The 25,284-nt window shown below is 45.2% G+C and overlaps 1 protein-coding gene across 1 annotated transcript in view; it reads right to left on the bottom strand.

The window, feature by feature from the left end:
- The window catches only part of MAST2 (microtubule associated serine/threonine kinase 2), a 231,077-nt gene that overhangs the window by 82,202 nt on the left and 123,591 nt on the right, over window positions 1-25,284 (bottom strand). The window contains exon 5 of the mRNA XM_075616224.1: window positions 12,265-12,356. Coding sequence (XP_075472339.1) covers window positions 12,265-12,356 — 92 coding nt within the window. The remainder of the gene's footprint in view (window positions 1-12,264; window positions 12,357-25,284) is intronic.

Genomic DNA, 25,284 nt, shown 5'->3' with positions numbered 1-25,284 from the left:
TAATATATTATATAGTATAATATAATATTATATAGTATAATATTATATATATACACTCTTACGACGCTTTGCAACGTTGTTTATGTGAATGTGTATATACACACATACATAACGTTGCAAAGCGTCGTAAGAGTGTTGGATAAACCATTTTGGCTTGTAAAAATGAATATAGGTATGCATTGCATAGCGTTGGATAAGCCATTCATTGTAAAGTGAAGTGTTGTAAAACGAGGACTGCCTGTATTTGCTTATACTTATAATAGCATCTGCATTTGTAAAAACTTACTTAATTATCCTTACATCTATTAATTATTTACATGTATTCTTCTCTTTTTTCCTGGTACCCCTTCCCTTTCCCCTCCCCCCCCTCCTTTCCCCCTCCCTCTTTCATTTATGATATAGGTATTATGGGTATTTTCCTTCTATCTGCTGTTCCCTCTGAGTCTCTCTTCTGGCATTTTCCAGTATCCATATCATCTGTTAATATATGAATCTACAAATATCTGTTTAGCCAATGTCTATATTTACCATTTTTTACCTTCATTAGCTTACCTAATTGTTGATTTTATACTACGATTAGACATCTTTATTCTATTGTATTGTTGTGTATTATGCTACCAAGTTCTCTCTTGATATTCAATGTATATTCCAGCATCTATAGGGGTTAATTTAATTCCCATTTATACATCTGATATCCACTTTGTAATTAGTTCTTCTGTTGTCTGATTGGTCAAACTAACTATAAGAACATGCTTCACATCTATGCTGTTATTCCTTGACGAAGTCTTTTGAGACGAAACGCGTAGGGAGTGTTCTGTGGACGTGACACTGCCCAGTTTTATTACTTACTAGCTGAGAGCCCCGGCGTTGCCCGGGATGTTTGTTGTGTGGGGGGGGGGCATTTGGGTGGGGAGTGGTCCACGCGGCCCATGTGCGGTGGTAGTGCTGCTGTGGCTGTACTTATGGTGATTGTATCGGTGTGCTGATTTGGGAGGGTTTGGTGCTGATGTGGGGGTGCGGATGTGGGTGTGCCGATGGGGGAGGTGCAAAGGTGCCGATGTGTGAGTGCTGATGGTGTTGATGGGGGCTGGGAATGGCGGGGAGCCGAGAATGCCAGTGTGCTGGGGGGGCATGGGATACCGGTGTGCTGATGTGGTGGTGCTGGGGATAGTGTGTGTATACATGTTTGTGTGTATACATTGTATGTGTGTGTGTGTATGTGTACGTGTGTGTGTATACACGTGTGTGTGTATACACGTGTGTGTGTATACATTGTGTGTGTATATACATTGTGTGTGTGTATACATTGTGTGTGTGTATACACATGTGTGTATAACACGTGTATACATGTTTGTGTGTGTATACATGTTTGTGTGTATACATTGTATGTGTGTGTGTGTGTGTGTGTGTGTGTGTGTGTACGTGTACATTTGTGTGTGTGTACGTGTACATTTGTGTGTGTTTACATGTGTGTATACATTATGTGTGTGTATACGTGTGAGTGTATACGTGTGTGAGTGTATACGTGTGTGTGTATGTCTCCATATGTGTGTGTGTATGTCTCCATGTGTGTGTGTGTACGTGTACATGTGTGTGTGTGTGTGTGTGTGTGTGTGTGTGTGTGTGTACGTGTCCATGTGTGTGTGTGTGTCTACGTGTACATGTGTGTGTCTACGTGTACGTGTGTGTCTACGTGTACGTGTGTGTGTCTACGTGCGTGTGTACGTGTGTGTACGTGTGTGTGTGTGTGTGTACGTGTGTACGTGTGTGTGTGTGTGTGTGTGTGTCTGTGTTTGTGTATACGTGTGTGTGTGTGTGTGTGTGTGTCTACGTGTGTGTGTGTGTGTGTCTACGTGTGTGTGTGTGTGTGTCTACGTGTGTGTGTCTACGTGTGTGTGTGTCCCTGTGTGTGTGTGTGTGTGTGTGTGTGTGTGTTTGTGCCCCTGTGTGCGGGGGCGGGCCAAGGGACCAATGAGGTGGGAAGGGGGGGGAGGAGGTGGGAAGGGGGGGGGAGGAGGTGGGAAGGGGGGGAGGAGGAGGTGGGAAGGGGGGGGGGAGGAGGTGGGAAGGGGGGGGGAGGAGGTGGGAAGGGGGGGGGAGAGGAGGTGGGAAGGGGGGGGGAGAGGAGGTGGGAAGGGGGGGGAGAGGAGGTGGGAAGGGGGGAGGGGGAGGAGGTGGGAAGGGGGGGGGGAGGAGGTGGGAAGGGGGGGGGGAGGAGGTGGGAAGGGGGGGGGAGGAGGTGGGAAGGGGGGGGGAGGAGGTGGGAAGGGGGGGGGAGGAGGTGGGAAGGGGGGGGAGGAGGTGGGAAGGGGGGGGGGAGGAGGTGGGAAGGGGGGGGAGAGGAGGTGGGAAGGGGGGGGAGAGGAGGTGGGAAGGGGGGGAGAGGAGGTGGGAAGGGGGGGAGAGGAGGTGGGAAGGGGGGGGAGAGGAGGTGGGAAGGGGGGGAGAGGAGGTGGGAAGGGGGGGGGAGGTGGGAAGGGGGGGGAGGTGGGAAGGGAGGGGGGGAGGTGGGAAGGGGGGGGAGAGGAGGTGGGAAGGGGGGGGAGAGGAGGTGGGAAGGGGGGGGGAGGTGGGAAGGGGGGGGAGGTGGGAAGGGGGGGAGGTGGGAAGGGGGGGAGGAGGTGGGAAGGGGGGGGAGGAGGTGGGAAGGGGGGGGAGGAGGTGGGAAGGGGGGGGAGGTGGTTAGGGGGGGGAGGTGGTTAGGGGGGGGAGGTGGTGAGGGGAGGGGGAGAGGGGGGGGGAAGGGGGGGAGGGGGGAAGAGGGGGAGAGGGGGGGGAAGGGGGAGAGGTGGTGGGAAGGGGGGGGGAGGTGGTGGGAGGGGGGGGAAGGGGGGGAGGTGGGGGAAGGGGGGAGGTGGAGGGGGGAAGGGGGGGAGGAGGGGGGAAGGGGGGGAGGTGGTGGGAAGGGGGGTGGAGGTGGTGGGAAGGTGGGAGGAGGTGGGGAGGTGGTGGGGAAGGGGGAGGAGGGGGTAAGGGGGGAGGTGGTGGGGAAGGGGGAGGAGGGGGGAAGGGGGGAGGTGGTGGGGAAGGGGGGGGTAGTGGGAAGGGATGGGGGTGGTGGGAAAGGGGGGGGAGGTGGTGGGAAGGGGGGGGAGGTGGTGGGAAGGGAGGGGAAGTGGTGGGAAGGGAGGGGAGGTGGTGGGAAGGGAGGGGAGGTGGTGGGAAGGGAGGGGAGGTGGTGGGAAGGGAGGGGAGGTGGTGGGAAGGGAGGGGAGGTGGTGGGAAGGGGGGGAGGTGGTGGGAAGAGGGGAAGGGGGAGAGGAGGTGGTGTGAAGGTGGGGGGAGGTGGTGAGGAGGGGGGAGGTGGTGGGAGGTTGTAAGGGGGAGTGAAGGGAAGGTGAAGGGGGGGTGAAGGTGGGGGTGGAGGGGGGTGAAGGTGGGGGAAGGTGGGGGTGGAGGGGGTGAAGGTGGGGGTGGAGGGGGTGAAGGGGAGGTGAAGGGGGGGGGGAGGTGAAGGGGGGGAGGTGAAGGGGGGGGGGGGGTGAAGGGGTGGGTGAAGGGGAGGTGGAGGGGGGGTGAAGGGGAGGTGGAGGGGGGGTGAAGGGGAGGTGGAGGGGAAGTGGAGTGAGGGGGGGTGGAGGGGGGGTGAAGGGGAGGTGGAGTGAAGGGGAGGTGGAAGGAGGTGGAGGGGAAGTGGAGTGAGGGGAGGTGGGGGTGGGTGAGGGGAGGTGAGGGGTGGGTGAGGTGAGGGTGGGTGAGGGGAGGGGAAGTGGAGTGAGGGGAGGTGAGGGGTGGGTGAGGGGAGGTGAAGGGGGGTGAGGGTAGGTGAAGGCCGCTCAGTCACCCGTCCGGCCGCTCACTCACCCGTCCGGCCGCTCCCTCACCCGTCCGGCCGCTCACTCACCCGTCCGGAAGCTCCCACGTGGATGTGAGGCGGGAGGCAGCTTGTTGTGGCCGCTCCCCCGCTGTGTCCCGGGCGCTCGCTCCCCTGCTGACTGTAGCGGCGCCGGGAGGGGGGGGGTGGAGGTGAGGGGTGGGTGAGGGGAGGTGAAGGGGGGTGAGGGGAGGTGAAGGCCGCTCACTCACTCGTCCGGCCACTCCCACGTGGATCTGAGGCGGGAGGCCCGGGCCGCGCTTCCCCTCTCCGGTAGCGGCGCACGTGAGGGGGAGTGCAGGAGGCCCGGGCCGCGCTTCCCCTATCCGGTAGCGGCGCACGTGAGGGGGAGTGCAGGAGGCCCGGGCCGCGCTTCCCCTATCCGGTAGCGGCGCACGTGAGGGGGAGTGCAGGAGGCCCGGGCCGCGCTTCCTCCGGTAGCGGCGCACGTGAGGGGGAGAGCAGGAGGCCCGGGCCGCGCTTCCTCCGGTAGCGGCGCACGTGAGGGGGAGAGCAGGAGGCCCGGTCCGCGCCGCGAGGGAGGAGGAGGCTGGAGTTTGCTGCTGGGGGTGGGGGGGGAGGGGGTGGGGGTGGGGGTGGGGGTGGGGGAGGGTGTGTGTGTGTGTGTGTGTGTGTTTTTTTTAATTTTTTTGTTTGGCCCGTCACTCTGCCTCAGGCCAATGAGAGGTGCGGGGGCGGGGCAGGGCCAAGGACCAATGAGATTGCCGCTAGGGACGCAGACATACAATGAACTCAGAAATATATAGTAGATTTGCCATCTCACTTCCGGGACTATCTATATTTGGTAAATCAATACCAACCGTAGCCATTACATTGGTATCCTTGCGGGGGTTGCTGCAGTCTATCCGGAGAGCACAGTGACGTCATCGTGTTCTCGCGGGATTGTGATCAGAGACCCATTGCAGTGACGAGGGGCTTGGAGTGGAAAGACGCTTCTTACCTCTTCCGGTACACGGAGTACACCGTAGAAGCTGTTGATTTTCCTCCACATCAGACGATCACACCGGAGCGGCTGGTTTCCTGCATTATGGCTGGCGATTGAGTATTACTCATGAATGCCTTTATTCCCGTTATGTTTGTGAGTTTGCATTTTTATACATTCAACTCCATATACATTTTTGTAAACTTTACTACGCTATGAGTGCGCCTGTTTTTTCTGTAGATATCTTGAAGGGAGTGGTGTTCCCCTGTATTCAGGCTGCAAAAACTCAATTGGATTGCGTGTGGAGCTGCATCTTGATCTATATTGTATTTTATATCTGGACATTATTAATTTATTTGTTTAATATTTTATTTGATATATTTTTTATTATATCCTTAGTCCTGAACAGCATAGATTTTCATCATCATTTGCCTTTTTATATGTTAAGTAGGTTTGGGTCGCGCCATATCTCGTGTATGTGTATGTATATTACAAACGACTGCGACTATAAGTGGATATAAATATTTAGCTAAATATTGCACGTATATCTAAATGATATAGGAAATGCCCATAAAATTATGGGCTATTTGAATGATGACGTGATTTCTAGATGATGAAAAAGCAAATTAGATAATTAGCGATATTATAATTAAGAATATTGTGTATATCTAAATGTTGCTAATGTGTATCTAATGCTAAATCAAAGTGTATGTGACCAGATAAATAAATTGAACAAGGGATAATAACAAATAAAAAAACAATAAAAAAATCAATAAAATTACAATTACAAATGCATTGACCAGTATTGAAAGTCCAAAAGTAAATGGATCAGTTGTTTGATCTCGCTGCAAACTGGAACCGGCTGCCTTCCACAGAGAACCAACGAATTCCAAGTAAATCTGTACAAAAAAACACAAAAAGAAAGCGCCCGATCCGGATCCTAGTGCAATAAGTCCCAAAAAAATGCACATTTATTATCCCTTAAAATCCAACAAAATGCTAACTCACAAACAACAAAGTAAAAACAGCGTTTTATGAGGTATACTCATGCACCAGACGAGGATTCAGCTACTCGGCTCACTCGGTATCTTCACTGCATGGGATCGCAGGGCTCCTCTGGGTCTCCGTCCAGCAGGAACTCAGGAAGCGACACTGTTGTTCATATTGTCCTCCGGAAACAAAACTAGCGTGTATTTAGTTCCGGACAGAACTGTGTACTGCGTGCGAGCTGAAAATTGCTGCCTGTAGCATCTATGAGTCCAGGATGCAAAGGTGAGTACCCACACTAACAACGCGACACACACACACACACACACACACAGCGCCATCCATGTGGCGTATCTTTGCGCAATGTAAAATAGACAGGTTTTAGCTAAGCCATAAGCTAAGGTCCTAAGCCCTTACACTAAATCACCTTACCCAAAGCCCCCCACCCTAAGCCCTTACTGTATGCTCATTTGCATGTCTTAGACAGGTCTGCAACCCTGCCTTTCACCATTATCACCCAGGGCTTCATACAGGGCTTCATACAGGGCTTCCACTGCAGCAAGGGATTCTGGGAAATGACATGCAAATGAGCACACAGTGACACCTTTTGCTTCAAAACCATATGACATGGTCCCCTGTAAGCTATATACATACATTGTTAGACAGGTTTTAGCTACATTGTGAATGTGAGAAGAGAATGTGAAGGCGGAGTGAAATGTGACATCTAGGCAGTGCGGTCAATGACATTTGGACCACCGGTGCTTCGCCGCAACTCCCCGTCACCGGAACCATTCACCGTTAGACACTTCGCCGCTAAGGTAAGTGCCCAAGACCCATATCCTAAGCCCTTACACTAAAACACCTTACCCAAAGCCCCCCACTCTAAGTCCTTACCCTAAAACTTCCAACCCCAAGCACTAAAACCCTTTAAATTAACATTAATAAAAATTACCTTACAAGCAGCCGTTGGGTGGGTCCATCTGCAGCCGAATGCCAGCGGCGATTTGGTTGCGACGAAACGTCTGCGACCAAATGTCCCATTCCATAGGCAGTGTGCTTGTGATACTGGGTCTAAGATCGTGTTGCCAAAAGTTATGCAAAAGGGGGCAGTAGGGCCAGACTTGGGAGGAAGTATGAGGAGCTCCGTTTTTGATATGTTAAGTTTGAGTCGGCGGAGGGCCATCCAGGGTGATGTAGTGGAGCTATTCAGAGACTTTGGTATGTACAGCAGGTGTAAGGTTGGGAGTTCAAAGGTAAATTTGTGTGTCATCAACATAGAGGTGATATTTGAACACGAGATGGTCACCTATAGAAAAAAAGAGAAAAGGTGCCAGGACAGACCCCTGGGATACACCCACAGAGATCTAGAGGAGGAGGTGTTTGCAAATGAGACACTGGATGTATGATGGGAGAGATAAGAGGAAATCCAGGATAGAGATCTGTTACGGATACCAAGAGTATGGAGAATGTGACGAGGGTGGTCCACAGTATCAAAAGCAGCAGAGAGATCAAGTAATATAAGCAGGGTGTAATGAGCTTGGTCTTTGGCAGCATGGAGGTCATTAGTTATTTTGGGAAGGGCTGTTTCAGTGGAGTGAGTAGTAGGGAAGCCAGATTGTAGAGGATCTAGGGATAGAATAGGAGGTAAAAAAAAAAAAAGAGCATGCGACAGAAAACAAGGCTTTCAATTAGTTTAGAGGCAAAAAGCAGAAGGGAGACAGGGTAATAGTTAGAGAGCCCGGTAGGGTATAACTGTTGCATGCTTGAAGGAGGTGGGAAAGGTACCAGAGCAGAGGGAAGAGTTGAAAATTGATGTCAGTATAGGAATTAGAATGGGAGCAAGAGATTTGAGGACGTGGGAGGTAATGGGGTCAAGAGAGCAAGTGGTAGAGGGAGAGGAGGAGATCAGCAGCAACACATCCTCTTCTGTGACAGAGGAAAAAGTCAAGGAAGACAGGAGGAGAGTTAGGAAGAGGAAGTGTGGAATATGAGGAAGATACAGAGGTTGTTGGGATTGATGAATGGTGAAAGAAAAATGGTTGGGAATATTATGTATTTTAATCAATCTGGTGCTTCAGGGGTTAGTGTGGTTACCGTTTGTTTAAAAAAATACAATATATTGGGGTTATAATCAGTAAAGACTCTTCCTGGGTCTGTACAGAGCTTCAAAAGAGTGCTTAATTTGTGGGTTATCACTTATGGCCCACTAAATGTACAAGATGTGCTGTATGGTGCCGATAGTCTCTCGAGATAAGGGAATTTGTTTTGCCAGAGATGGGATTAAAATATGACTCTTGACATCTTTATAAACAGGATCCTTTTATTTTAGATCTACTTAAAAGCATTCTGAAGGGTTCTGCAAGGTTCAGGGGGCGTGGCTAAGAAAGTATTCCACAATAGAGTGAATTTATAAAAAATGAGAATATCCAGTGATAACCTCTACCCTAAAGTAGAACGTTCAGGTATCTGTAATTGTTGCAAAGAAATGCATACAATAAAACCACACACTACATGGGTACGGCCGCGCTTTTATTGCCGGCGACGTCACGTCAAAACAAATGCATTGGTGCCATCGCGTGCGCTTATAGTAAGCGCGACGCGACGGCTTGGTCGCAATCGCTGGAAGTCATCTCAATTTGATTTTTCCAGTAGCACGGGTTAGACTTGGGAGTGTTGATTAGTGAAGAAAAGTAGGTTTATTTAGCCTGGGAGAGGGCAAAGTTGAAACAGGGTAGGATAAATTTGTAGTAAAGGAAGTCTGCAAGAGTATGAGATTTCCTCCAGAGAAATTCAGAGGAGCAAGCCTTACCTTGGCTCCGGCGTTCTGGGCGTCATGACGTCACATTGCCATGGTAACGTGACGTCACAAGAACCTGCAGCGTCATTTTCTGCCGCTTTGACATGACTAGTCTCTGCATAGGCTTTGCAAAAATTTGTATTTTCTTTTTTATCAATCTGTACTATATATTATGCCTTAACACGAGTGCCAGCAGCTATTAAGCTTAATAGAAGATACTCAACTGGCAAATACATTTTAATGGCTCCAAAATTAAATGTCTATTTGGATAACTGTGGAAGTCTAAATGTTGGCTTTAACTGTGCCAATTATAAATATACCACGAACTTTTGCAAATCATGCATTGTCCTGATGGAGACGACAGAGAAGCCCAATGCTACATCCAACATGACAAAAATACACAGTAAAATACTTATATATTCTCTTGAAAAGGGGTCATTTAGTTTAACCCTTTGGCCAAAGCATTATAAGCTTGTGAGCCACGACAAGGCAGACAACACTACCAGATAAAATAATAATAATATACCTCTATTAGGCTTTGTCCCCGCTGGCGCTGAGTGCGCTCATGCTTGGAGAGCTCTCGCAAGCGCTCGCGGGTGGTGGGGGAGGGAAACACTGCAGGGGAAGCTGAGTGCGCTAGAAAGTTTAACAAGTGTGTTTATCTAAGCGCGCATCGCGTTGAGCAGAGATATATATATATATATATATATATACATATATATATATACACACAAATATATATATATATATATATATATATATATACATACACACATATATATATATACACATATATATATACATACACACACACACACACACATATACATATACACACACACACACACACACACACGTGTATGTGTGTGTGTGTGTATATATATATATATATATATACACACACACACACACACACACACACACACACACACACACACACACACACACACACACACACACACACACACACACACACACACACACACACACACACACACACGTCACCTCGCCAGGCGCCGCCCGCTCAGCGCTAACGAGGACGCAGCTTTAGGATTAAAATTCTCATTTACCTCTATTAGGAGGGAGTAAGACCACATTGGATCTATATCCAGTAGAATGAAAGGATCTACTAACTTGGGAAGTGGGGAGGGGCAGGCTTAAAACTACTAAATGTCCACCAATCAGGTCAGAGCAACAGCTTTCTACCACACGTGAACTTCCTATTCAAATTACAGTTAATTGTGTTACCAGGAATCTACTGGAACTTGAAGCACATTTACAATTGTTTACCTAAAATTAAACCTGAATTAAGTACAGTACAGCCCATTGCACACATTTCAAATTCTTTTTGCGGAGGGCATTGGAAACTTTTGGAGATCAGTACACGGGACAGCTAGAAGTGACAGTACCGCCCCTCCACAGCAGTGGTGGTATAATTTGTTGTAGGTAACATGATCACTGCATGTAGCAACAGTGAACGGGTTAAACAGGTGTGAGGTTTACAGTGTTCCTAATCTATTTTAAGAGTCAACAGCAACTGCTCAACTCTCATGCCAAAAACACAGACCATGACCCTAACAAATTCACCAGTGGCCAAGAAATACTGGATCAGGCTGGCTTTCTATCTCAAACATGACAAGCGGCATAAAGCAATTAGTTTATTTCTTTACCACCCGCAATTTGACATCTACACAGAGTAAATCTCAGAATTGAGGCTGCCAGCTTAAAATCTGCAATTTATTATCATCTATAAACTGCTCATTTGGCAAACACGTCAAACTAATTTACACCCACATCATTTTCTGGCAGCGGGATTGCAAAAAAATAAAATAAGCTTAAGCAGTAAGGATTTCCATATTAAAAAGTAGCCAAACTAGGACACTAGGAATTAGCAGTATTTTTATAGTGCCATTCATGCTGCTGCTGGTTGAGTTCATCAAATCAATGTGTGTGTGTACAATAGTGCAACCCACTGCCCATATTGTCCTCTAGTATTACTGCACCCAAAACAAGTTGAGAAAATTCCCAGTTATATAGAGTTGTGGGATTACAGTAACTAGTGCAGACATGGTAGGAGTCTTTCTTTCTGCTGCTACTTCTGCAAATTATTCTGCCAATCCGTGTTAATTCTCTGTTACAGTATGTAGCATTGTCACACCTCACCAGTACTGCACTAAAATAATATATTATCATGTGCCTGCAAAATAAAGAATATCATTATTGAAATATTAGACCTTGGAACTGAGAAGTGAGATTTGCAACAATGTTCAAATCACTCATTTTAAGAAGATCAAATTTCGCTTCATTCTTAAAGCAGCAGTCTGGGGGGGTGGAGTGCGGAAAGGGGAAAGATTTGCTAGAACAGAGGGGTTTCTCAGAGTAGATTGGCACTACTCTGAACTTCCAGGACATCTTCTGATTGCTTCTTTAAACTTTCATTTCATATTTCAACTTTCATATTTTCTGATAAACTAAAAATATCCTGACTAGTATGCATACTTAGACAACATTTTTAGCTAAACGTAATTTGAGATATATACTTGTATTTTGGTACGAAATGCTAACCGAGTACACGTAACCATGATATCTATACTCACGTACAAATATGCATAGCGGATAACAGATATTTCATTTATGATTGAAATAAATGGTGAATAAAAACGAATTTTCAAAAATCTCATCACATAATGCGGTTATAAAAGATTTTCCAAGAAAAGGTGTACAATTAATCCTATGGGGCATTTCTAAATGCATACTTAACACACAATAAATAAAAAAGGAGCCATGTCCACATTACAAAACATGTTTTTGTATGTGTACACAAATACTAAAAAGTCAAAAGACTCCAAACACGTTGGGATAGTATGTAGTAACACTCGCGGGTTGGAAAGATCGTACGATGATGTTTAATAGTTCCTACTATTTGTCTGTGTTGCTCCCTGCTCATACAGGATCGATCAAGGGGGTGGGCAACTCCAGTCCTCAAGGGCCACCGACAGGAGGTCAGGTTTTCAGGATATCCCTGCTTCAGCATAGGTGGCTCATGTGATTTGAGTCATAGATGGATACTATGAAATGAAGCCCTGGAATAATTACAGCTCAGGGCCAACTCTGCATTCAACTCTGATGACCTTGAATTTATTCAGGATAACAAAACATCTCTACTGAGGTTAAAAGTGTATTATAAAAAATTGTCTTTGGTGATGTTGCCCCTTTTAAGCCCTGTTTTTAAGAACGGCCACTGCCATCAAAAAATTCGCACAAAATAGATTGCCATAAAAGCCTTGATGTTTGTGGAAAAAAAACAACCATGTAAAAGAAAAAATGTTAATGTGGGAGAAATTAAAATGAAGAAAAAAAAAATATTACAGAATGCCTGATCAGTGTACAGTATGTTATAATCTTAATGTCATTTGGGGGATTTTTTGCAGCCATGAGATAAAAAATAATTTAAAAAAAATACAAATAAAATAAACATCCCTACTAATTATTTCTTTAGCTTTAGAAAATAACCTAATCACTGTGCCGCTTGAACAGCTGCTCTGCACACACTGCTCACCTTCCACAAGTTCCAAATAAAGACTGGTCTCACTGTTACATTTGGCTTAACTAGAGCAGGGGAAAATGAAATATCAGCTTCTGCCATGACTGTTTGCAAAGGGAGATGAATGTGAGCAATTAATCATATACTGTCAGGCACGAAGGGAAGGCATTCCTGCTTACCTGTATGTCCATGGAGAGGAGAGTGGGGTCGGGGTAAAGTTGGTGATGTGCTTGAAGTGACAATCAAGCTCTTGCGATTGCTAGTACGGCAGCTGGGAAAGAGACAGCAAAAAAAAAAAAAAATCATTAAAAATGGTTTTAACGCATTTATTTCCTAAAATGAGCAGTCTGGTATCAGGAGAGCAGCTAAACAACAATAACCCCATCAGTGCCGGGTGGGCCAGTAACACAAGCGTTGATAGCAGGGAATCTTTCCAAATACGATGGCGCAAAGTTACATAATACAAGAATGACCAGAAGTTTGAGAAGGTCAAAGCAGGTTGCCAAGTATTTTCCTTGACATGTATTTTAACCTTGTGAACAATTAAAAAAAATTTTTTTTTTTTAAATAAAACTAGCCTGGTAAATATTACTCACCATGGATATGAAGATAGAAAGCATTAACATTTAGGGCTAATTATTAGTTAATGGAGATCCACCATTTATCCCATACTTGTTAATAAGAGGCTTTGCTAGCACGTGCTATTGGTAATAGATTACAGGAGACATCTACTATATGCTCCTGGTTACAGCGCCAAACCTTAGCACTTTTGATAACACCAGTGAGTTCTGAACTATGACGACTCATTTCTGAATTGTTAAAAACGGCTCTACTTACTAAGCAACTTCGTTATTAGGCCACGCCTATAGTGCCGGGTAACAGGACGCGTGACGTCACCCGTCGCCGCAAGCGAAAGTTGTATTTCAGTTTGCGGCGGCGGCGCGGGCGACCAGGCTCATGATTGGTTCAGGGGCTGTCACATGAGGCGACAGCCCCTGAAAAATCAAATAATTACGACTACCAAAAATCGTGTCGCCACGTCGCGCTTTCTATAAGCGCACGTGGCTTTGAGAATGCATTTGTTTTCAGGCGACGTCGCGTTGCCATCACTATAGGCGCGGCCTTATTGTGAGCGATTGAGAATGCCCTATTTCACAACCAAAACATTCAAACACACCATCATAAAAGCAGCAAACATATTCATACTGGTGATCAACGGATTATAACCTCAAAACAATATTTGTATTGTCTGGAATCACAATAAGCGTAAGCCGCTTTGATCCCACGCCTGGAAATTTTGATTACTATCCCAAAAATACAGATAGCACAACATATATTGGTGCATAGTATTTAAAATTTAAATATACAATTTTCACACATCATTTGGGTTGAGGACTGTTGCACTTGCCAACAAGTGTATACTTTATTTTATATATATACTGTATATAGTAAAGAAAAATCCCAACAAATATTCACCAGGCAAAGAGTTACAACCACTAATAAAAGACAATATACAAGGAGATGGACAACAATGCGATATATACAACCAATACCACCCTCCTCTCCATTCACATGCTTGAACACAACACAAAGAATGTTTCACTCTTGAATTTATACACTAACGCAGGGGTGCGCAAGCTATTGAAGTTCCGCCCCTCTTGCCTTCTCCCCCTCCCGTGCTCGGGCCCCCTTCACCTCGTGTCGACGTCAAATGACACTCGGGTCACGTGACCCCGCCGCGTCGCTTGCCGGCGTGTTGCCATGGCGACTGTCTTGTGACATGACGTCGCATGGCATCGCGTCATAGCAGCCTTCAGAATCAAGGTAAGTGAGTTGCAGAGGCCTCACACGATCCCCCAGCTTTTAATTTAAATGCCGTGGGGAAGAGCGCGGGACCTCTGTAACCGCCCGCACCCCCCCCCCCCAGAAAAATCTCACACACCCCCAGTTTGTGCACCACTGCTCTAATATAATAGTTATTCCTCGACTGCTCATTAAGGAGGCTGTTTAATATACACCATGTAAAACCTACCAGAGTGAGGCTAGCACGCCTGGCATGTCTAAATAATAGATCATTGAAAACACTGTGATAGCAGTAACTGGCTCCCTACAGGGTTCAGAAGTAATTTAAAAACACAATAAGTCAACATTTTAAACAGAGATACTTCAGAGCCTTAAGCTGTAGTACAATATTTGTGCAGCTATGAATTCTTCTGATGGACATTAGTAAATCTCAACGACCTTGTAAATAATTCAATTGTAAGACAATCTCTTCAAATATTTCAAAACAAATCTAATTTACCCTTCAGACAATCCTTTGGAGTCTGACTGTAAATACACATCTTGTTACGGCGAAATATTCTTTATTACAGTAGCGGTTCTCATCCTCACCTTTTCAGACCACATCGCGCGTCTTTTTTTTATTTTTTATGTGTGAGAAGCAGGGCGATCCCCAAAGATGAACCGCGTTAATTTCAGCTCCACGGACCTTCTAAGCTCCTTACATACAGAAACTATTACGGAAGGTACAAAACGCGTCATCACAAAGCACAAACTACTACGCTTGTGTGCATTTATTGGAAATAATGGAGATGTACCACAAAGCATATGTTTTGTACAAGCACACCAAGCTTCTTCTTGAAACCAGATACAGGTGGGCCCCTCTCATGTGGCGGGTTCTGTTCTATGGCCCCGCCGCAAAGCGAAAATCACCGGAAAGTGGGACCGGCATGCGCAGACCTGCCGTCCCCACTTCTGCCAATGTGCAACCTCGGACGTCCCCATTCTGCGCAGACATGGTGGTCCCCTTCTCAGTACCGCCAGATCGCCGAAAAGCAGGACGCCGAGAAGCGGGGCCCTACTGTACACAGGAGGTTCAGTAATTACAAACTCCCTGGTGACTTGGCAATGTGTAAGTAGCTTCTTCAGTTCTAGTGGCGCTGCAACATATTGCAGAACAAAGCACCACAGATTCCTCTCCCCCCCCCCCCCCCCCCATTACAGTGTTAGACTATAATCTCCTCAACAGCAGTGGGTTTTTTGGGGTTTTTTTTAGATTGAATTGAGCCCCAGACGGACGGGTATAATTTCACAAAACCCCTTGATACTAAACCAATATCACTTTAAATTATTTTCAAACCCATCTGTATACCTTCCCAGCAATTCCCTTAAGTAATGACAAGCCCTTTACTAATTCAGAGGGCTGCAATATGATACCAGCGCCTCCAACAACACATGTCTATATCTCTTGTATACCACGAAGTAAATCATCGGTAGTATATGACATTTACTAGCAGTGAAAAACAAGAAACCTCACTGGGGGGAGAGGGGGAAGGGAGAATGTCTATTTTGATATCATAAATATATATATTTATACATACATATGTGCACACAAATTACACACACGCAACAATTGAAGTAGAAAGTTAATGCACAATGTTCTATTTCCGAGCTTGCCACATCACCGGTTCAGCTAAAGCAGAGAAGGGATAGGGAAAACGCAGATTAAGCCCAGTGATCTTTAAGGTGAAAAAGAAGATTTAATAATAACACCTCTAGTATAAATTCTGCTATTGGTTGTCCTTGAGCAGGTCTACTGATCGTTTATTCCTTTGTCCTAAACTTCAGGTAAAAGTGGCACCAAATGTGCTCATTTGAAAAACTTTACCTACAAGACTCATCTGCAGCCTAAATACAGTATTAAACAATGGGGTGAAGGAAGCAGGTTTGGGGTAAGCTTGCTTGAGCCGTGCAGATACACTCAAGGACGCAATCGACCTACAGTACCTTTGCTTGTATGAATCTCGTAGGATCACAAGATAAAATGCAAAATTGACAGTCATAAGACATGAGTAAAACCACATTTCAGTATAAAAGTCATGGTATTATGCATCATTACAAGGTTTTTGCAATTATTTGGCCACTATTTAACAACCTTTCTCTTTCCTAGTGAATGAGAGTCCTGGGAGCAACATAGAAAAGGGACACAATGTAACAGATACTCAACATATTTCTATGGAATTCTAATCAAAATAGTTCCGGATGTTCTGGATATGCAAATGCGTAAGTCGCCATTTTACTCAAACACCAACTCTACCGTACCCACCAAATGCTTTCATAGTTCAAATAATGCTGATACCAAGCATACTCAATAATATATAAATATATATTGGGGCTGTCTGTCCGTGTACTCTCTGCGTTACCCCCTCATCACTCACGGATGTTCGCCATTACAATTAGGCGATACACAAAACTGCACGCAGGATTTTGTCGCAGAAACTACAGTTCCAGTATCAAACTTATCTTGATTCAATCATGTTTTTCTGGGACATTCTTATCATACATACCTATGTGGTATGAAGGGACTACCTGAACTGTTTTAGGCCTGGGACACGGTCAGCGCTTATGCGCTGACCCGTGCTGCTGCTCGGCACTGAGCCCCTGCAGCCGCAATGAGAGCGGCTTTATCAGGGGCTCGCGCACGCGTCAGCGCGCTTGGGGAAGCGTGTGTCTGACGGAGTTTTGAAATTTCCCCGCTTGCCGGAGCACAGGGCCGGTCACGTGAGCGGTTCGCCCAATGAGGGCGAACCAGCTCCGTGACGTCACTGGCCCGCCCCCCTCCCGCCCCCTGATGGCGCGCTGTGTAAGGCCAGGGAAAGCACCGCTTTCCCTGAGCCTCAGCACGCCTCAGCACTGGTTAAAGGCACTACGTCCCAGGCCTTACTCTTAGGCTGCGCTTATATTGCTGGCGACGCGACGTCGCTTCAAAACAAATGTCTTGATATTGAGGTGCTACCAAAATCCTTGTAGTCACTAGAATTTGATCTTGCAGAGATGGTCTCCCCATGTGACTGCCTATAAGCCAAATCACATAGCCCCTCTGCCTTCCCCCTTGCCGACTTCACTACCCTTGTAGCCTGCTACGTCACCAAACCCGATTACAACTTTCCCAATGGCGACGGCATCAGTCGCGTCGCCGGCACTATAAGCGCGGCCTTAGCCATGTTTACATGCTATTTTTGCTGCTGCTGCTGCTTCAGCTTAATTGATACATTTTTCTCATGAGTGCAGTTATTACTCCTTGGTATCATTTTTTTTCTTTGGTTGACATCTTTCATGCCTAATGCTGTGCCTGTCTTATTCCATCATTAACTTTGTTAGACCGGCCGGTCTTGGAGGTATAAGGTTGATTACATGCCCTATTCCCTCTGGTTATGTGTATGTGTGTATGTGTGTATGTGTATGTGTGTATGTGTATCAGTATATATATATTAAGGATTTTACATCTGACTCCCCTTTTTTCAGTTTAAAGGCTTACCTTATGTATTAGATTCAACTCCGATATTTTTGTGATGTGAGGGTATTTGAGACTGTTTTAAAAAAAATGTGTGTGATGTGATAATAAATGTGATTATTTTGATATACCAGAGTGCTATTGTGGGATACTTTCTGGGTATTGAAAGAATGATATAGGTGTGAGCCCAGGAGGGGAACCCATGGGTTTTTGCACCTTGGGCAAGTTCTTCCAACTGTGCCCCTGCACAGCACAGACAGACAGACAGACACACACACACCAGTATATACTGGCACAGTAACACAGCACACTTAATATTTACACAAACTGACACAGCACAGCTCACACTGACCATACACTTACACACACAGCCCCTCTCCCCGACTGCAGCACTGACTGACAGGTGTGTTAGTACAGCGCTGGTGAGGGAGGTGGGGAGAGCGGGCAGCCCAGACAGGGGGCAGGAGCAGAGAGTGCCACAACCTAGGCACGGGGGGGTAGAGAATTTGTGTCCCTTATTGGGCTGCACCCTAGGCAGCTTCTACCGCTCGCAGCCCCCTTGTTCCGGCTGTGTGCGCCCAGCAATTAGGAAATTAATTTGTTCTATATTAACATAAATGTGGTTTCTGTAGCTCTCTCACACGGCTGTAGATATTTACGGGGCAAAAAAAAGTATTTTCATTAGAAGTAGGAACATTGATGAGGAAAAACTTAAGACATTTCAGCTCACAATATCTGAAGTGTGGAATGTACATGTTCATAAAAGCACCAGCTGCATGGCACCGTTAACCAGATATGAAAGTTGTGGCTTTAATTACAGTAATTTAGAGATGGATGTGAATGTGCAAGGCGTGACAGGCAAGAGCAATAATTAGTTCCTCGAAAAGATAAGCGTCAACAAGCATCTGCTTAACAGTGATTATTGTACCAGAAAAGAACTTGCATGTATACAATACGTTCCAGAACATTTCATCCAGACATCTGAGCAAGCCAACTCGGTACACGATTTGTGACTACAACATTAAAATGAAGTTAAAACATGCAAAAAGAATAGATTTCCCAATAATAATATCCAGGGATTTATATTATTTTATTCCAACTCTTATTCTCAGGTTCCGGATTTGTACTGGTGAATGTGCAGTGATAGGGCTGACTGCAAAACAAAACAATTTAGAAATGAATATATTTACAAGTTTGGAAAAGCTGCAACAAAATCAATGGTTTGTCAGGATACCCCTAATGCTCTAAAGCAGGGGTGGGCAAACTAATTGAGCTGCGCCCCCCTGCCCATGAGCAATAGCGTTCGCCCTCCCCCCACCCCCAATGACTGTCAGTGTAGCAGAAGAGGACCAAAGATGCAAAGTTCTGTGGGGAAGATCATGTGACCAGGCAGTCACTAGATACAATTGGTGCACTGCTAGAGAGGGCAGGGCTAAAAAAATAAAATAAAAAAAAAAAAAAAAAAAAAAAGTGTGCTAGAGCCTGTTTCAGAAAAGAAGGTGATGTGACGTTGTAAATGGTTGCTATAGAAACAAAAAATGCTTCTTACATCATAATACATTAAAATGTCATTTAGAGTTTAAAAAAAAAAAGCTACAAGTATTTTCTCATAGTGCAGAACTGCCTAAGATCCGCCATGACATTTTTTGGGGGCCAACCCCTTGGAAACACCTCACAAAGCCCTAGAAGTTCCTGAACCTCCCGCTGGGTATCACAGCTCTCAAAGCAAGTCACAATCAATATGGTTTTACATTTTAGGGGAAATGCAGACACTTTATGGAACAGTACGTTTTTTACCATGATAATGAGTGCACATCACATGTACTACATGTCATAGCTTGTTAAAATGTACAGCACCTTTAATTTAAAAATGCAATGGATAGCCAATTAATTAATAGCTATGGAAGCACCAGAAATGTTTCTATACGTTACTTTTTTGAATATAATATGCTGCTGTCATCATTTGTTTGCAATACAATATCAGACACAAGTGTGAAAAATGATACATAGAGCATATGCAAGAAATAAGACCATATCAGGTGTCAAATGTATGTGATGTATGGAGCTCAATGAGCACTTTGATGCACAAGGCACAGCTGAGTGTATTCAACTCCCAGTAGAGACCCATTCATATTGTTGATGGATACTAATGACTTGAATGTGGTGACATTTAGAAGAAAATAAACTAAAGGTGCGCTCTGGAAGTTGTTTTGAAGTGCTACAGCTTATCTTGATATATTTATAGAAAATTGGATGGACTGGTTACTAAAAGCAGTGTCACTGTGCCTGGGGGCAATTTTACAAACGCATTCTCCTTATGTTCATTCCGTTGACTAGAAGCTACTAATTCTTAGCCATTCCTCCCAAAGCAAGCAGAATACTAAACAACCCGATCCTATACTTTTATTAAAATACTGCAGATTATTCGCTTATGAGATTTAAGATAAAAACGAGGAATAATGGGGACATGTTGATCCAGCCCTTGTTTTTACCTTCTCTGTTGGCAGAAAAAATAGAAATATCCCAGAATGCTTCGAGAAAGCCACAACACCAACACGTTTCTATTTTGCTTTTCATAGCCACGTATTTAATTGTGAAACTCAACTTGTTCTCATAAATGAAACCTGGGCTTTTAAAATTATTTCTGATGTCAGGTTCTTGAGGGACATGGACTGTAGCATATACCTCAAAGAATAAAATAAACACAAAAACGTCACTGCCGCTGCCATCTCTCAGTTATGTCTGACCAATAAAGCTATCCGGTACTCGGGTTCCTGTTAAATTCGGCAGTACTGATACTCTTACTCCAGCCTCTGAGATCTTCGCAGACAGTGCCTCTCCACGTCATATGAAGACAATCTGATCTGTGTGCTGGGTGATATCTTGAGTGTATGGGGTAAGCTGGTGACAGCTCAATGGTTTCATTACGTTTTATTTTCATGTTTGCTTCAATAAGTACAGATAAACAATTTATTTTAGCTGAAAATTATGAGAAACATGTAAATAATTATTTTTGGGAGCTAAAACTATGGCCCTATATAACGTAGTCCAGTGAAACTAATTTCACTCCGTTTCAATTATAAAAAAAAACTTATATCAGTCAAGTTACACGCAACAATATTTGATGACAAGGTGCAACAACGTTATGGCCAAACGTTGAAAATTCCAAGGTTTGCAAACAGTTACACAAATAAAGTATTATTTTCTAGCTCCACCAGCTATCCCTATGCAGTATGTCAGCGCGATTGTCCAAACTGCATGTACTGTAACTAATCATTGATGTTCCTTCACCATTTAGTGCGCCCCAGGCAGCCACCCAGGAATGTTGCACTCTGAGCACAACAGAAACATCTGTTAGAATCTCTATTCCAACTTCTAGGACATCAGGCTGATTGGGTCAGCAGAAACCCAATTAATGCTCATTCAGAGCTCTGCTTGCAGCTGCATCACCAGCCCCGCCTCAACACTGAGGCGAGACCTCCTCAATTATTAATAACAGAGGGAGAATTCAAAGCCAAATGAAACAGAAGAAATGTCACACTGAATTATAATGAAGGAGAGAGCCTCCCCATTGAATCCTCACGCTGCTTCCCCTTATCACCTGCGGCCATGTCTGTTATTTTCCTTTTTAATAACAAATAACTATAAAAAGGTCTGTTGAGAATTCACCTTTATATGAAAAAAAAGCAGGTTGGCAGACAATAGATAAATATGCATTTTCCAGTTGCATTTGATCCAGTTGGAAGTTTGTGACCTTCCTCCCTGGTTTCAAGCTCGTCCATCCCATCTTTTAAATGGCTGCTCTTTCTAAGCACCTGTGAATGACCAGTCTATTAAGACAGCTCTCCCTCCATTAGAGAGGTTATGAAAGCTTTTTGCAGGTGCAGCAGTGTTTGGGCCTACAGAGGGGGCATACCATAATGTGGTTGTAGGCTTAAAATACTTTAGTCAAAGAATTTAACTAAATTACCCTGGTTTATGAGAAGATGAACAGATAAATATTTAACTACATAATTTGTCAAGTTGGAAAAAAGAAGCAGGGCTTACTGTGCCATGATCTTTTTCTCTTTTGTTTATATCAAGTCAATATCCTGAATAAGCTGAGATCTAGCCTCACCTGTCTGATAAACCTCTGCAACTTCAAGTGGGAATGAATTTATAGATAAACTACATTAATGTGTAAAAGTTTAACTTAAAATGTCTAAATAGGCTAACAACCTTTACTCATACATTGTTGTCCCCTTCTGTATTTATCGAATTTATACTTAACAACTGTACCCGAGTCATCGCGCCAGAGGACTTCTTTCTTTCTTGTTCATAATTTGTCAAGTTGGATATAGCACTAGGGCTTTTTGTCTTTTGCTCTATACAGGCATACACCGCATTAACGTACGCAATGGGACCGGAGCATGTATGTAAAGTGAAACTGTACTTAAAGTGAACCACTCCCTTTTCCCCACTTATCGATGCATGTACTGTACTGCAATCGTCCTATACGTGCATAACTGGTGTAAATAACGCATTTGTAACAGGCTCTATAGTCTCCCCGCTTGCGCACAGCTTTGGTACAGGTAGGGAGCCGGTATTGCTGTTCAGGATGTGCTGACAGGCTCATGCGTGAGCTACCGTTTGCCTATTGGGCGATATGTCCTTACTCGCGAGTGTACTTAAAGTGAGTGTCCTTAAACCGGGGTATGCCTGTACATGAGGTCACAATCCTAGTAGCTCTCTTTTTGATACAAATATGTATGATGCAGTGGGCTTGGGTTCTGATCTTACAGCGGCTGTGTGTTTGCACTTGATACAGCACATAGGTTTAAACAGCCGTTACTACTCTCGCTATCCCGAAAAATCCCATGGTTTTGCAACTCACGGCTCCATTGCATATCGCACAATAACAGGTGCAATAACGTATGCTCCATCTGTACAACCAAGCATCCAGAACATGGTATGAACACCATTACATTACACCAGAGAAGAGAAGCTTTAACAGACCATGACAGCTAATAAACCCAAATATTAAAAATAGCTATTGAGCGGCAATAGAAAGTAGAAATGAGATTCCGGAGACTCGCAGTCCACACAGCTTATTGCAAACTTCACCTAGCTTTTGCTTATGGGAAGAAGAAATATACCAACTTAACTAAACTTTCATTTTGATGGACTAGCTTATCTAGTGACATTAATTACATGCTCAATAGTGAGCAAAGGATCGCTGATGGACAGGATACGTTGTATTTATTTATTGACAAATGATTCAACATTCAATATTCATGTGTAAAAAAGTATGTGAACCTTTAGATTCAGTACCTGGTGGCGCCCCCTTAAGCAGCACTGACTATAACCAAGTGTTTCTTGTAACTGCTGGTCAGTCTCTCATATCGCTTTTGAGGACTTTTGGCCCATTCCTCTTTACAGAATTGCTTCAACGCAGTGATATTTGAGGACTTCCTTGCATGAACAGCTTGCTTCAGGTCCTGCCACAACATTTCGATGGGGTTTAGGTCCAGACTTTGACTAGGCCATTGTAAAAGGCAGAATTTCTTCTGCAGCCATTCCTGTGTAGATGTGCTTGAATGTTTAGGATCATAGTCTTGCTGCATGACCCACTTTCGCTTCAGCTCACAGACAGACTGATGGCCTGACATTCTCTTTTAGAATCTTCAGAAACAATGTACAGGCATACCCCGCTTTAACATACGCAATGGGACCGGAGCATGTATGTAAAGTGAAAATGTACTTAAAGTGAAGCACTACTTTTTTTCCACTTCACGATGCATGTACTGTACTGCAATCGTCATATATGTGCATAACTGATGTAAATAAGGCATTTGTAACCAAAATAAATACAATAGGCTTTATTCAAATAAAATGAATGGGAGCAAGCAAATAGGTGAGAGGCGCGCACGCAGGTCAGTACTGTATAGCAGCTCTCTCCTTCTCGCAGTCACGTGCTCCTTCTCGCTGTCTCTCTCTCCTTCTCGCAGTCACGCGCTCCTTCTCGCAGTCTCTCTCTCCTCGCAGTCTCTCTCTCCTTCTCGCAGTCTCTCTCTCTCACTCAGTCAGTCTCTCTCTCTCACTCTCTCTCTCACTCTCTCTCACTCAGTCTCTCACTCTCTCTCACTCAGTCACACTCATACACTCGGTCACACAGTCACTCAGTCACACACAGTCACTCAGTCACACACAGTCACTCAGTCACACACAGTCACTCAGTCACACACAGTCACTCAGTCACACACAGTCACTCAGTCACACACACACACACACACACACACACCCACACACACACAAGCAAAGATTGCAGCAGACGATCTTCTCCTCCCCCTCACAGCAGACAGGAGCGAGCTCTGAGGGGGGAGGAGCGGGGGATCGGAGAAAGCAGAATCACGGGCTGCAGTAAGTGCGGGCAGAATTGCTGGTTAAGCTGCAGATTTATGGAGCTTGGGTGCAGGAGGAACGGAGACAGATGGGAGGGGGAACAGAGACAGATGGGAGGGGGAACAGAGACAGATCGGAGGGCAGAGGGAACAGGGAGATCGAGCATGAAGGAGGTTGCAGGAGTGTTGAGGTGCGCACGCCGCCCCCTGGTGTCCGTACTCGCGAAGCACGCGTACGTACACAGGGGGTAAGGTGCAACAAAAAAAAAATGTACGTACTAGTGAGTGTACGTAAAGCGAGTGTATGTAAAACGGGGTATGCCTGTACAATTCATGCTTAGGACCTGGATGGCTTGCCATCATTGACACGAAGCAGCAAAGCAGCCCCAAACCATCCCTCTGACAGTTGGGATGAGGTTCTTCTGTTCAAATGTAGTGTTTGGTTTTCGCCAAACAATGTATCTCATTGAGGCCAAAAAGTTCCACCTTTGACTTGTTCATCCAGACAGTCGATTGGTGGAGCCCCAAATCCTTAGAAATGGGTTTGTAGCCCTTTTCTAGACTGATGAGCATCAATAATTGCTTTTTTTTGGAGGTCATCAGAGATTTCTTTTGATTGTGGCATGATGTGTTTCCATACACCTGTATGGTGAAGACCAAACTTACAAATTTTTTAATCTTTATATTGGGTGGGGCATCCCAAACATCTACCTATTTAAATACCAGATTCTAATTATCCCCTTTAATTTAGCTGCTAAAACCCAGGTTTCACTTTTGCACATACCCAGACTCTTGAAACAAAATTATGTATGAATTAGACAAACAATGAGCAATTAAAAGATATTTAATTGTTAATGTAAACCCTATCGGATATTTAAGAAAAAAAGCGTGTGTGTGTATGAGCGCGTGTATGTATATTTTGGTTTGGATTAAAAAGGTCTCAAAAGAGTAGGCTTTACAGAACAGCATAACAGTAGGGAATTCGTATAATTAAAGTTGTTTTCTATGACAATCCATAACAATTTTACAGAAACATAACAAAGAATGGGAGCATTAAATATAGTCTAAACAGGCTCTGTCCACTATCAACTTTGGAGAGAAGGGTTGAAAACAGAGATCATATTAAAACTGTAGTGTAGTCACATGGCCAATCCTTTTTGACACAGCAGGGGGGTCTCTGGGGCGGAATTTAAGCTCCAGGGACCCCCTACTTCCCCCAAGGTATCTCGGCTCCTCTCCCCCCCTGCGCAGCTCCGGACCCCACCCTACAGTGTCACACACACACACAGGACAGGACAGGAGGAGGGGGGGGGAGGGATAGTGGAACGTCCGGCGATCCGAACAGGCGGCTCCCCGGCACCCCACCTCCCGCCAGCTGTGACTGCATACAACCTCCCCCCACCGTCCCCCCCCACGCCCATCACCCTCCCCGCGCGGGCAAGCAAGGGAGCGCCGTGGGGAAGGACGTCCCGCGCGGCCGCCACTGCCCGTGTCAGTGTCTGTGGGTGTCAGTGTCTGTGGGTGTC

Source organism: Ascaphus truei, chromosome 10 (genome assembly GCF_040206685.1).
Source record: "Ascaphus truei isolate aAscTru1 chromosome 10, aAscTru1.hap1, whole genome shotgun sequence".
NCBI classification, from domain to species: domain Eukaryota; kingdom Metazoa; phylum Chordata; class Amphibia; order Anura; family Ascaphidae; genus Ascaphus; species Ascaphus truei.
Note: the sequence above shows the minus strand (reverse complement) of the source record. Positions and strands in the feature narration are given on the sequence as shown.